At 40.8% G+C, this 14519-nt stretch overlaps 1 protein-coding gene across 1 annotated transcript; it reads left to right on the top strand.

Moving 5' to 3' along the window:
* The first annotated feature begins 66 nt into the window (after positions 1–66).
* On the top strand, positions 67–14516 carry chadla (chondroadherin-like a). The gene is made up of 10 exons (XM_088325231.1): positions 67–1112; positions 3107–3301; positions 3372–3527; positions 5170–5315; positions 5475–5713; positions 6825–7093; positions 10067–10403; positions 10486–10838; positions 12776–12942; positions 13203–14516. Exons 1-10 carry the CDS (start codon positions 957–959, stop codon positions 13489–13491), a joined length of 2307 nt encoding a protein of 768 aa, XP_088181357.1. The 5' UTR covers positions 67–956; the 3' UTR covers positions 13492–14516.
* Positions 14517–14519: the final 3 nt, after the last annotated feature.

Genomic DNA, 14519 nt, shown 5'->3' with positions numbered 1-14519 from the left:
GTACTTTATGAGCTAGAATTAATGTCAAAATATTTTTAATGTCAGGATTAAGACTTGATTTCAAACCCATTTGACCCACTATCTTTAATGAACGATTTTTTCTTTTCAGTATTTAACCTCTTGCAGGGCAGAAAATGTACAACCAAGGTGTTAATTTGCAATGGGGGTGCAGGGATCAGGGGTCAAAAGAAGAAGAATTTACCGAAGGCTCGTTTCCCGTTTCACACCAGACTGGGTGAACAGGCCGGACATTAAATTTTGAAACGTCGAAGGTTATTTCATTTTTTTTCATTTTAATTTTAACTCTACTTTTCCAAATTGTGATCAACAACGGTCACCTGCATGAAGGTAAGATAGTTGATTCAAGTGACTGCCTCTCAAGTTTAGAATATAGGAGAAATGTGTGTCTGATGTGTCCTGTGTTGATTCAAATAGCGTTTTAGGATAACTTGTTTGGATTAGTTTTATTTCAATGTTATTGGATTGTTTTCAACTGTTGCGAGGTTTGAAACCATATTGTTTTTTTGTCAATGAATATGAAGGAAATATACTGTTAACTATTTTAAATATTTTTTTGCAAATTGCAACTTACTTTAATGGACATTCTGTATTAAGAACAGCTTCATTAAAAAAAACTTGCATTCTTTTACATTTGTATAGGTCAAGAAGTTTTCATTTATTTTACATATCATAACGCTTACCTCTAGGGAGAATACATGATTCTCGCAATCTTGCTTCTAAGAATACCCCCATAAAAAACAAAATCCTGATTAAATGCTTGACAAAAAATGGAAGATGGTCAGTTTGGTCACTTTGAATCCCTGTAGTGTGTATTCATGTTCTTTATACCACTTGTTTTTAATTACACTACACACTATAGTGAAATCTAGTGTTCAATTGATTTACATTGTCCTTTTAATTGTCTCGATTAACATTGAAACGTTATCCCCTCATAGATGCGCGTCCTTGCTGCCATTTTCCTCGGGACTCTGACACTTGTATTAAATGTGCAAGCGGGAAAGTGTCCCCGAGTGTGCAGCTGTGATACCACCAAACTGACAGTGACTTGTGTTGGTAAGAACATCACTGATGTTCCACCGACAATTGACGAGGTGAGAAAGTTATTACCGCGTCACTACTACTGCACATTGCGGTTATTGTGGCAAGGAAGCTTTGGTGGATACTGATCTATGGCAGTGACGTGCAGGCAAAGGATGCTGTTCCTCATCTACGATATTTTTAATGTTTTTCCACAATACTTTTTAACAGCTATATTTATTGAGCATTAAATGTCTTACTCATTTTACTTCACAATAAGTATGTGTGACCTTTTTTTTGCTGCACCGGCCACCTGCACACTTGAAAAGTCTGCGTCGTGTTTATGCATAGTAAATAGTATAAAGTGTTAAGTTTTGATAATATGCACTAATATGGTTCAACAAGGGCAGTGGCGGCGCCGTTTTGAGGTTATGGGTTCAAATCCAGCTACCAACCTTCCTGTGCGGAGTTTGCATGTTCTCCCCCGTGCTTGCGTGGGTTTCCTTCGGGCACTCCAGTTTCCTCCCACATTCCAAAAACATGCATGTCAGGTTAATTGGCTGGTCCAAATTGTCTCTAGGTGTGAATGAGCGACCGAATTGTCTGTCTCTGTGCCCTTGACTGGCTGGCAACCAGTTCAGGGTGTCCCCTGCCCACTGCCCGAAGATGGCTGGGATGGGCTCCAGCACCCCCGCGACCCTACTGAGGATAAGTGGTGCAGATAATGGATGGATGGTTTAACAATACAAAAGCAGCATAAACCAAATTCCTAGAGAAAAGGGGTGAATCTTCCTTGTTCCCCTGCCTATTTCCAGTCTCATGGTGCCCCCTTCCCCTCCTAGTGGCATGTTTGATTTTGCCTCATTTGCAATTTGGTGAAGGCCTGTGCGAACATGGCCTCAAAGCGGCAATAAGAGTCTGGAGCGGAGAAAAGAAAAAAGCGAGATGAAGCTCATGCGTCGCTTGCCAGCAGTCAATGTTAAAATAAAAAAAGCTCCTTGTTGTACGGTATTTCCACACACATTTGGTGCACTGTTTTAAAGGGCGCACTCTCCTTGGTTCAAATTCTTTTTTTGTCAGCTCGTATGGCACACTGGCCTATTAGATGTGAGACTCACGGGACCACCTGTGCGTAAAACAAAAAAAAGACCAAAACGTTCGGTAATCACATTTTGTAAACAAAGCCCTCAAACTCAGTGGATGACAGTGTTGATGGTGAGATAGTGAAAAACGTCACTAGGAGTTGTGCTTTCACTGTCAGTGTCAGACTGCCTTAAGCATTTGTGCTTAGGGCACCCAAATGGCTAGCAATGGTGGTGTGTAGCCAAACCAGCGCAGTCAAAATGTGCCTGAGACGTTCAACTTTACCTACTTGTGAAACCAAAAGAAACTTTCATGTGAAAATGGCGCCAGAGCAAGACGTAGTTAAAATAAGGGGTCTTGATTAGGACAAAAGGAAACCACTTGTGTAACTTTAAAGAACCCCAAAACAATAGACAGTGAAAGTGCACCCCGTAGTAACACTTTCCACTAATTGCCCTACATATTTATTGTATAACTGTGCTGAGCAGATGCACAGGGAGGCACGCAATTATCTTGCCTCATTGCAGAGGGTGAGAGAGAGACCAAGGATCAGCCCCCCAAAATAGTATTAGGAAACTAACAGCAAGTCAAGCCATCCAGTGATTCTTTTTATCGTTGGGTGGACTTTTTTTGTAATGGAAGATTACTTATTTATTGATGCTTTTATACAAAATGAGCAGTGCATAGACTTTACAAGTAAGGGTAAGACAATAAAACATGTTTTTAATTGGTTTCTTGGTCTGCCAACCAAATAATGAATAAAATGTTAGTTTATTCATTTGTAAATCTGACTGTGCCTCACCAGACATAAACCTCACTGCACGTGTTCTATAAACATGTAATCACAGTTTAAATGTTGTCAAATGTTGCGATTTGGAGGTGTCTAACTCAAAGCCGAGGTGCCCATTTTAGTCCCCTTTACCGTTTTACGTGGGACATTAAAACAAATAAAAACAATGTTCGTTTCTATAAATGTTCCACACAGATCACCGTCAAATTGGACCTGAGGAATAATAACCTGCGTGTTCTCCCGAGGGGAGGATTTGTGCACACACCTTACCTCACTCACCTCAACCTACAGCGAAGCAATATCGTCAAAGTGAAGGAAGGAGCTTTCCGCATGCTGGGTCGCGTGGTTTCCCTAAACCTGGCCTACAACAAAATTGACATCCTTTACCAGGCAAGAAGATCAAAGTAATGCTTACATAAGTGCTTTTTCAAACAATTTCCCCCAACATTGGTCTCTGTAGGAGTCATTTGATGGGCTTTCGTCCTTGAAGGAACTTCATCTGGACCATAACCATGTTGAGGAAATCCAACCTGGTGCTTTCTTGCAGCTTGGCTCTCTAAACATGTTGGCTCTCACCCACAACCAGCTGGTGTACATCCCCAACATGGCCTTCCAGGTAGGTGGAGCCATTTGGGGGTGAAAGAAACCAAAATTGTCGACTGCAGTCTTTGTTTGGTGGAATTAAACAGTCCATGACAACTTAGCGTTATTTGCATTTCCAAATTTTAGGCATAGTTTTCTTTACTATATTAGAAAATGGGCAACACACCGGGGCCACGTATTGTGTAAAATATTGTAAGTTAAACAAGACTGGTTTAGCATTTACATCTTTTATATTTTGTGTCAGCATTGACCAAAAGTTTTTCATCATTGACCGATTTTCTTTCAAGAGTTGACAGGAAAATTTTGAGGCCATCCATCATATTGACAGGTTTAAGACTGGACTGTGATCCACAGCAGCAGTACGTTATTAAGACGCGTAGCACTTAACAAGAGAGGTAGAGGGACAAAGAGGAACAATGACAGGTGATGAAAAAAAACGTCAACTAGTGAGAGGGCCGACCCGAACATAATGACGTTTTTGGCCCGACGGGCAAGGGTTAGGGTTAGGGCGCCTCCTGCGGTCATGCGGAAATGACGCCGGCTTTTGCAAAAGCTCGAACAACTGTCCCGGCAGACACGTCAGCACAAGTGTGTACATTTGTTTCATTAGAATCTGCTGGAGGTTTCTGTGCCACCATGGTCCTGATCCAAATGGAAAAATGACAGTTTCATGAAACGAAAGCACTAATATGATAACAAAAACTTTCTAATTGCTAGATACGCTACGGCGCTAGTATCCATGAGTATTTCCACAAACAACGGACTCATTGTGTGTAACACCACGTGTCCGACTCCGTACAAGCGGGTCACTTGTCGCGTTCACATAGGAGATGCACAGAAGTAACAGGAGCTCGGATACTCGCCACATTTAGTTGGAAATGTGAAGGATCCCACAAAAACATCGAATTAGACCCAAAACTGTTGTAAGTCTATGATTCAGCTAAAGCTCGAACATGTGACCTCCCAGTATCGGGCCAGGGACCCAAACCTAAGGTCACTGAGCTGGTCTACGTCCGCAAATTTAGATGACACACAGGGCGCACAGCATAATGTGGCACGCCCCGCAATGTGAAGAAAATCTGAGACTTTAATGTGCGCCTTACGGTCGTAAAAATACAGTAAACTGACCTGCTGCTGCGATGGACAGAACCACAACCAACTACTGACTCCATCTCTACACCCGTCTTCTTACGCCCGCGATGAACAGAACCAAGCAACGTGTGCTGGTATTGGTTTAAAATGTTCTTCTTTGGACTATGAATTCTTGTCAAAATTAATGAACTGCTAAATTGATAACTTAAAGGTAAAATGAAAATAAATGTACCGGGTTCTGCCCTCCAGATTACGAGACTGATTTGACATACCTTTACATTTGAGATTTCCTCTGAAAAGCAAATTCTTGTGGTGGACCTCTGCTGTCCAGTGTTGGTTAAAACGTAAACGTACCCCGTCCACAAATTCCATTCTAAACTAAATAAATAAAATGAATATAAAAAAAAAACCTACGACATTCTGGAGAATAGTAATTGCATTCCAGGAACCCTTTACTCCCAACAATTCTCAATACCGACCAATTTTATTGATAACCTTGTGTGTTTCTCAACTCGCTGTGTTTGTTTGAATCAATGGCCCCACACCCATCTTCTCTCTCCTAGGGCCTGCAACATATTAAGTGGCTTCGTCTCAGCCACAACTCTATTAACAACCTGGCTCATGAAGCATTTGCCAGCTTATTCACTCTCACCCGGCTCTCGCTGGATCACAATGAGCTGCAGTTTTTTCCAAACCAGGCTATGACTAGGTATGAGTTTTTAGTTTTGCTATGACCATTTTACCCTACGTTATTTGTTACAATACTTGGCAGGAGAATTGGTGAGGCCACGGAACTGCTTGCTTTTTTTCTTAAACACTTCAAAGAGGGTACTAAAGACGTATCTGTTTACTTTGTTGTCTATTTAAGACTCAAGGAGGTAACACACCTGGACATGAGCTACAACCGCATGATCTACTTGGGCGAAGAGTCCGTCTCCATGACAAGGCTTACACACTTGAACCTGAGCCACATGTCGATCCAAGACTTATCAGACCAGGCCTTGTCACAAGCACCTCTGCTTTCCCACTTGGACCTGAGTCACAACCAGCTGCGTTACCTGGAGCCTCTAACAGGTCCCAAGAACCTCGCCAGCCTTAACCTGACGGGTAGACCGCACTCTTACATTTAAAACCAGTGACATGTGGTGAGGTTTGTGCCTGATGAGGCAAATAAATGTACCTACATCTTATTCATTGTTTGATTGGCAGAGCAAAAAAAGCAATATATCAACTGTAGCATAGAAGAAAACGTTTTCGTCTTACCTCAACTTATAAATTAAGTCTGCGCTGCTCCTTTTGAATAACATGATTGCTTGAGTTGCTGTAAGCTTGTTAATAATGTCACTAATTCTATTGTTTGGGGATGAAGTGTGCACCAAAATGAATCCTTGGTCTCACCATCGCCCTCTGCCATAAGGCAAGAGAATTGAGTGCCTAAGTCTTTATCTGCAGACGCTTAGCACAGTATAATGGGTTGTACTGCTCATTTTGAATAAAGGCATCAATACGATATAAACATATTGGATGGCTTGACTTGCTGTTAGCTTGCTAATACTGTCACTAATTCTATTGTTTTGGGCTGAAATGTGCACCAAATATGAATTCTTGGTCTCACCGTGGCCCTCTGCCATGAGGCAGGAGAGTTGTGTGCCTCACCATTCATCTGCAGACACGCGAAATATTATTATGTTACATACTGATTGTAGTAATGATATTCATAATATAATGTGAAAGTTCAGCCATTTTAAAAAATAATATTCCCAAAAATGCAAGTCATGTTTATTTGCACTGCCCTTAATCACAAAAAGTCTCAAAAACCACTATTACAACACCTCCTGATCTGAAACCTACAAGAGAACGCCCTTGAACCTGCATATTACTTCTTGGCTCCCCGAATCACTAGTAGACCAGCATTTTCTGAGTGGAGGCCCTAAGCAGGAACATAAAACAGAAAGAAATGAGGGGGGCAAGTCCATATAAAATTTGGTATGTTACCAACAGAACCTTACAATCGCATCCCAAACTGACAGAGAGCCATTGGAGGTCAGCTAAAATTGAGATAATACTGCAGAGTAGTTAAATGAGAAAGATCTTTGACCCTGAATAAATACAACCATTTTTATTTATATTTCCAGCCTCCCCTGCTTCCCCTGACTGCACGTCACTGTTTTAAACTTGATAAGTATTTAATTGTTTCACAACATTATCTCCCTTGAAGCCAACCCCATCTACTGTAGCTGCTATATGAGGCCCCTTAAGAACTGGGCAAGTGTCAATGGTGTCAAGCTGCTGGGAACCTGTGTGGGGCCCCCTCATCTGTCTGAGGAGCCACTCCGAGCCGTGGCGGCCACGGACATGCGTTGTCGCAGCCGGGGGGAAACGCCGGAGGACGAGTTTGAGGAGGAAGCGATAACTCGTACTGTCAGCAGCCCACCTACAAGCAAACCCAAACAGAGCATCAAATGTCCGCTTAACTGTGACTGTCACGTGAGTTAAAGTTCAATTGAGGGCTTTTCAATTCCAATCCATATTACCCTATTTTCCAGACTTAAAGGCACAGCTAAAAACCCCACAATTTCCCAGAAATTTGAAAGTGCGCAATATAACCTGGTGCGCTTTATGACGGTTAAGATTTTAAATCCAAACAGATATAATTGGTATGCTTTCCATACAAGATTTTCCAGTTAAACTGTATTTGAGCAATCATTGATCAAATTCAAATCAATAAACATCTAGGACTGAACATTGTATGCAATGGGAATTTAACCCTAATAGTGAGGTGAAAGCGGTGCCACATGAACATGAGACCACCAGTAATACAAATGACACACAGAAAGGAATTAGAACTGATCTCATCATAACACTATCTTTACTCATGGCGCCACAATACTGATTTGCATAGTACATTCTGATTAACCTATCAGAGATTGATGATTGAGGTAGCGGCACTGTACACACAGAAGGTTTTACCTTAGTCTCAATTTCATGTGCCTTATAATTCGGTATATCTTATACTGGACTGTCTCAGAAAATTAGAATATTGTGATAAAGTTCTTTATTTTCTGTAATGCAATTTAAAAAACAAAAATGTCATACATTCTGGATTCATTACACATCAACTGAACTATTTCAAGCCTTTTATTATTTGAATATTGCTGAATTTGGCTTACAGCTTAAGAAAACTCAAAAATCCTATCTCAAAATATTAGAATATCATGAAAAAGTATACAAGTAGGCTATTCAACTAATCACCTGAATCATCTAATTAACTCGAAACACCTTGCGAGGGTTTCCTGAGCCTTAAAAACACTCAGCTTGGTTCAGTAAACTAAATCACAAGTATGGGGAAGACTGCTGATCTGACTGCTGTCCAGAGGACCATCATTGATACCCTCCATCAGGAGGGTAAGACACAAAAAGAAATTTCTCAAAGAGCAGGCTGTTCACAGAGTGCAGTTTCAAAGCATATCCACAAAAAGTCTGTTGGAAGGGAAAAATGTGGCCGGAAACGCTGCACAACCAAGAGAGATGACCGCAGCCTTAACAAAATTATGAAGAAGAGCCGCTTCCAGAATTTGGGGGAGCTTCAAAGACAGTGGGCTGAAGCTGTCGTCCAGGTATCAAAAGCCACAGTTCACAGACATGTCCGGGAAATGGGCTACTTCTGAACTCAAGACAACGGAAGAAGCGTCTGACTTGGGCAATGGAGAAGAAGCACTGGACAGTTGCAGAGTGGTCCAAAGTCCTCTTTTCAGACGAAAGCAAGTTTTGCATTTCATTTGGAAGTCAAGGCGCCAGAGTCTGGAGAAAGGCTGGATAGGAGCAAAATCCAAATTGCTTGAAATCCAGTGTGAAGTTCCCACAGTCAGCAATGGTTTGGGGAGCCATGTCAGCTGCTGGTGTTGGTCCACTGTGTTTCATCAAGTCCAGAGTAAATGCAACTGTGTACCAAGAGATTTTAGAGCACTACATGCTTCCATCTGCTGAAAAGCTCTATGGAGATGAGGATTTCATTTTCCAGCATGATCTGGCACCTGCCCACAGTGCCAAAACCACCAGTAACTGGTGCACTGACCATGGCATCACTGTCCTTGATTGGCCTGCTAATTCCCCTGACCCGAACCCCATCGAGAATTTGTGGGGTATAGTTAAGAAGAAGATGAAAGACACCAGACCTACAAATGCAAATGAGCTGAAGGCCGCTATCGAAGCATCCTGGGCATCAATAACACCTCAGCAATGCCACAGGCTGATTGCCTCCATGCCACGCCGGATTGATGCAGTAATCCGTGCAAAAGGATTCCCAACCAAGTACTGAGTGCATCAATGGACATTTTCAAATGTTTGATTTAGTTTTGCTGTTATAAAATTCTTTTTTGACTTGGTCTGAGGAAGTATTCTAATATTTTGAGATAGGATTTTTGAGTTTTTTTCAGCTGTAAGCCAAAATCAGCAATATTCAAATCATAAAAGGCTTGAAATAGTTCAGTTGATGTGTAATGAATCCAGAATGTATGACATTTTTGTTTTTTTAATTGCATTACAGAAAATAAAGAACTTTATCACAATATTCTAATTTTCTGAGACAGTCCAGTATATGAAAAACATATGACAAAAGATTATTTTGGAGGATTGCGCCTTATAATCCGGTGTGCCTTATAGTGCGGAAAATATGGTAGTTTGTCAAATAAAGCCAGGTATGGAGCCAGCGTAATGCTCTAAAAGACATTTTGCACCTACAGCTGACTCGAATTCAATACCATAATGCACTGCTAGTTTTTACAACTTGGGCAGACAACAAAAATTGACAAAATTAGGACTGAATACAAGAGTCCCCTTAAGCAAGTCCTGATTCACACCAGAAAACCGAATAGATCTTAAATGTTATTCTGGATGGGATGTTTTCAACTACAGCTACTGTTCATATTTTGTTTCTCTGTAGGTGTATGTGTAATAGACTCACCTGAAAATTGAGGATGACCACACATAACTTACAAATACGCAACAATTACGCAAGGCTGATCATTGTTACATTTGATTCAATGCCACTAAAATGGGGACTAATATATGTTGATTGTAACAAAGTCGTTTTATTGGCTAGTAAAACCAACATTTCAACATAACCGCTGGATAGCATACTCTCAACGTAATACACCGAATCTATGCCACGAGTGACAGTAGTCGAGAGAAAGAGGAGCGGGAGGTGGGTAAGGGGTGAGCAGCACTCAGAAGCAAATCTCAAGGCAGTGGAGTATTTCAGAAGCTGCGTTGTTTACATTTTTGTTTTACCCTTTTATTTTTTTATATTGCATTTTGCTCAATATTTACGCCTATCCTTTCCCTTATCAACAGGAATTTTTGAGTTTTGAAAATGCTATAATTCTTGGGGCTAGTTCAACCCATGGTTTAGGGTACCCTGGTAGATAAATTATTTCTTCTGTCTATTCCAATCCCTCTTAGATTGAAGCTCAGCATGCCACATGTGAGAATCGAGGTCACACCAAAGTCCCGCGAGGCTTCCCCGCCAAAACTCAACTACTGGACCTTCGCGGCAACCACTTCCACAACCTTCCCTCCAACAGTTTTCCAGCCACATACCAAATTATTTCACTTCACCTAGAATCTTGCAAAATTCATGAAATCGAAGGGGGTGCATTTCGAGGAATGAAAAACTTATTTTATTTGTATCTTTCTGACAATGACCTCACATACTTGGGGCCGGAAACTTTCACCGCAGCCCCTAAGGTCAGTTATCTTTACTTGGAGGGGAACCGTTTGGCACAATTTCCTGGTTCAGGTCGGTGGACTTGAAATACTGCATACTATTTGACATTGACACATGACACACATAAGCTTAAATGTATTATTTTCCTCTACAGCTCTCCAACGCTTACCAAATCTGTTTGCATTGCACCTGGAACGCAATGCCATTTCAAAACTGGAACCTACGGGCCTACTCTCCTCAGTAACTCCAAGACTCAGGGAGCTTTACTTGACCAATAACACCATACGCACCATTGCCAAGGACGCTTTTGCCTCCGCCTTTCTCGGTAAACTTCACCTGGATTCAAACAGGCTGACAAATGTTCCAAGTAACGCTATATCCAAAGCCATCCATCTGGAAGAACTGAACTTGTCCCAAAATCGGATTCTCTCTGTGGGACCAAATGCGTTCCGGCCCATATCACAGAGTCTGAAGTGGCTGTACATGGACAAGATGAGGACTGAGAAGGTATTATTTAAAAAGAATGAAATGTCTTGTTCCTTCATAAATATTAGAATGGTCTTTATTGCCATTGATAGCAATGTAGTGAGCATTGTTTACAACAAAATTAGACATTGCACTCCATGATAAACACGTAATAAAAACTTAAAAGAGAAAAATAAGATAAAACGAATGCTGGGATGAATATACAAAAATATTTACAAGGTAGTGTTTTGAGATTGCTTAAATTGTAAGTGCATTGTATCAATAATGCAATGATAAACAGTGCAGTAATATTTAACAGCAACTAAATTCCAAAATAGGTCGACATAAAAGATATAAATAACCATTTTAGATTTTAAAAAAATGTCCTCCGTACCCCTGGTGAGGTAGTGTCTGTGTCATCCTCAGACTCTAGTCTTTTACCAGAGGCCTGGGAGCTTGAGGGTTCTGCGCAGTACCTTAGCTGTTCCTTGAATTGTGCTCCTCTAGACTGAGGCCTCAGATGTTGTACTTGGGATCTGTTGGAGCTACTCTTCCAGTTTTGGGGATACTCCCCTAAGTGCCCTCACTATCACGGGGACTAGCTGGCCTTGATCTTTCACATCTGTTCCAGCTTCTCTTTCAACCCTTCTCTCACTACTTTTCAAGTTTCTTGTGTTCCTTATTCCTGATGTTGGTGTCACCTGGGATCACCACAATTATTATCAGCTCCCTCTTCTGGTCTTTGTCCACCACAACTATGTCCGATTGGCTAGCAAGGGGCTGCCTGTCAGTCTGAAAGCTGAGGTTCCACAAGATCTAGGCCCTGTTGTTCTGTGGTATAGTCCACCAGGATTGGGTACTTCTCTGCCATACTGGTTGCAGATGTTCCTGTAAACCAGGGGTCTGGAACCTATTGCCCGCTTTTGGCTCTTTTTATGAGTACATCTGGCTCAGAGACAAAAACGAGTCGAGCAATTATTTACTGGGACAATATTGAATTGTTGAAAGGTTCGTTCCAGTATACACGGGGCACAGTCTTAACTACAGTCACGCTAACAGACACTGTTTTGGGTGTACATCGTGAAAGAATCCTATATATGGAATGTCTTTTAATAACGTATAACTAGACATAGCTAGCTAATCTAATTTTACATAGTGGGTATTGTATTGTTTTGATATATTTATTAAATCAGAAAAAACACCATTGATAACATGAAAATTCATACTATGACAAAGTGTTCAGTAGAGAATACACAGGAAGGATGTGCAAATACTAACAATTTAAGCACTCACACACAATTCTAATCTATAGTATTTATAGAATTTATAGTATTTTGTAACACCACAAGGATGCACTTTTTTTTTAAATGAAATGAAATGATCTGCATTTATATAGCGCTTTTCAAGTCAAGACTTCCCAAAGCGCTTTACAGTGTGCTTCACATTTCCCAATAGCGGCCGTGCAGCCATGTAAGGCGCTAACCTGCTTATTGGGGGCATTAGGGGTTCAGTGTCTTACTCAAGGACACTTCGACATGTAACACGGAGGAGTCGGGATTTGAACTGCGATCTCTTGATCCCAAGAGGCGCGCTCTACCTCCACTATTATAACTTAGGTTGGTCTCTAAGCACTACTTTGTAAATACGTTGCCTATTTATCCTGACAGTCTTTTATCACATTTTTCTCTTTCAAGTTTTCGTCACATGTTCTCTTCAGAATCTTGATCACAGGTTTTTCCAGGAGTGCCATGTCTAATCTCGTTGCATACAATGTTTCACAACGTTGATATCAATGACAATAAAGGCAGTTGAATTCAATTTGATTCAATATAGTTTTGTAAATGATAGAAGTGATGGTTACATACCACTGTATGCAAGGCCAACTTAGTGGGCAAGGCATCCATTGTAGGTCTGATTGTCAATTAAATTTGACACTTGCTTCATGATAAGGACTTTAAGCATTGCTTTCTAACATGTAGATGTCTAAAGACGCTCTGGCAGGACTCGGTCCAAGACTGAAGGCTTTGACTGTGAGAGGAAACCAGTTAAAGGTGCTTCCTGACTTGGGCTCTCTTACTGGCCTCGAGGTGGTTGACCTTCAAGATAATCCTCTGCTGTGTGACTGTACATTACTGCCACTGCGCAGGTCAGTACATGATTTCCACAGACTAATGGAATTGTAATTCATTTTGGAAGATCCATTCAGAAATTAAGGAACCATCCAATGGGCAGCCTCACTGATGTAATGTTGCATGTTCCCTCTGTGCTAGTTTTTTCTAAACAGCTTCTCACACTACTGAATTTTGTATTTTGGTTTCTTTGAGCAACATCATCAGATAAATGTATTTTTATCTATTAAAAACTGAAAAAATGTTTAGTGATTGCCCTTCTTTGTATCTGCACCAGATGGATGGATAAAGTGAGTCTGGAGGTGACTGCTACTTGCGGCTTCCCTCCTGATCTAAAAGGACGGAAGGTCAGGGACCTGGTGCACTTCAAGTCCTGTCCAGAAAAAAGCTCCAAATCGGACAGAAAGCAAAGTGTTGCTGTTTCACCTGCTCATGTAAAAGCCAACAAACCTAAAGTCAACCCAATGAAAACGGCGGGACTCAAGACAAAGCTGATAAAGAAAAAGCCTCAAATAAAACCTATTCTAACGTCAGTTACCAAAAAGAAGAAAGTAACAAAAGGTTAAAACATATCAATTATACTATGTCTTAGTTTCCTCACTGGTTGTATTAGAAATGTGTTGAAATGATTGTTTATTGTACAAAATTCTACAAATGTATGGGATACAATTTTCACTTTTACTGTAAGTAAAAGCAAAACACAGCCAATGTTTTGTTTTATTCTGACCCATATGTCTTCCCACTGCCGGCTATAATATGCCAAACCCTATTCATGTTGTAATAATCCCCTTGTTCTATAATATAACACAAATTACTTTAAAATGTGTATGGTCTGTAAGCCTATCATGTAGCCTTTTACATGGCAAAAATAGAATAGAATTGTCTTTATTGCCGGCTATAACAACGTAGTGTACACTGTTTACAACAGATGTGGCACTCCAGGATAAATGTGATGAGAGATTTCAAACAATGAAATAAAAGCAATATTAGGATAGAAAGGCAATATTTACAATGTAGCGCTTGTAGGCTGATTTGAGTTGTAAGTACAATAGAATATAGTGCAATTACATGACCAGCAACGATGTGTAAAAATATGAACGAGGTAATGAAATATGACATTTTTCTATACGTAGGCGAGATGTTTTTTCACAGTCTTGTGTGCGTGTTGAGGTCGGTGATTACTCAGGGGAAGAGACTGTTGGCTCTTCTGGGTTAGCACAAGCCAGCAATGTCTTCCAGACTGAGAAGAGAGTAGTCAGTGATTTTATGGGCTGTATTGACAACTTTCTGTAAGGTTCTCCTGTCTGCTGTCATATGTGGGCTCTCCACTTTGGCTCTGTGGAAACAAACCAGCAGCTTCTGTTCCATGTTGTGTTTTGTGAAGTGAAGTTGCTGCTCAGCCTTCTCTGGCACAACCTAGAATGAGAGTGAGTGAAACTTCTCTGCACCAGGGATGTCAAACTCAATTTGTCTCCGGGGCCAAATCCGGACTTTCTGCTCCTAGGCGGGCCGGATCAGTAAAAATCTTGTCAACTCCAAATTTTAAGCTTTATTTTTCAGGACATTATTATTCTTGATCATTCAACCTTCATTA

This window comes from Urocampus carinirostris, chromosome 1 (assembly GCF_059441175.1).
Source record: "Urocampus carinirostris isolate Australia breed hairy pipefish chromosome 1, RoL_Ucar_1.0, whole genome shotgun sequence".
In the NCBI taxonomy this organism is placed as follows: domain Eukaryota; kingdom Metazoa; phylum Chordata; class Actinopteri; order Syngnathiformes; family Syngnathidae; genus Urocampus; species Urocampus carinirostris.
The sequence above is the reverse complement of the archived record's forward strand: the minus strand, read 5'-3'. Positions and strand labels throughout refer to the sequence as shown.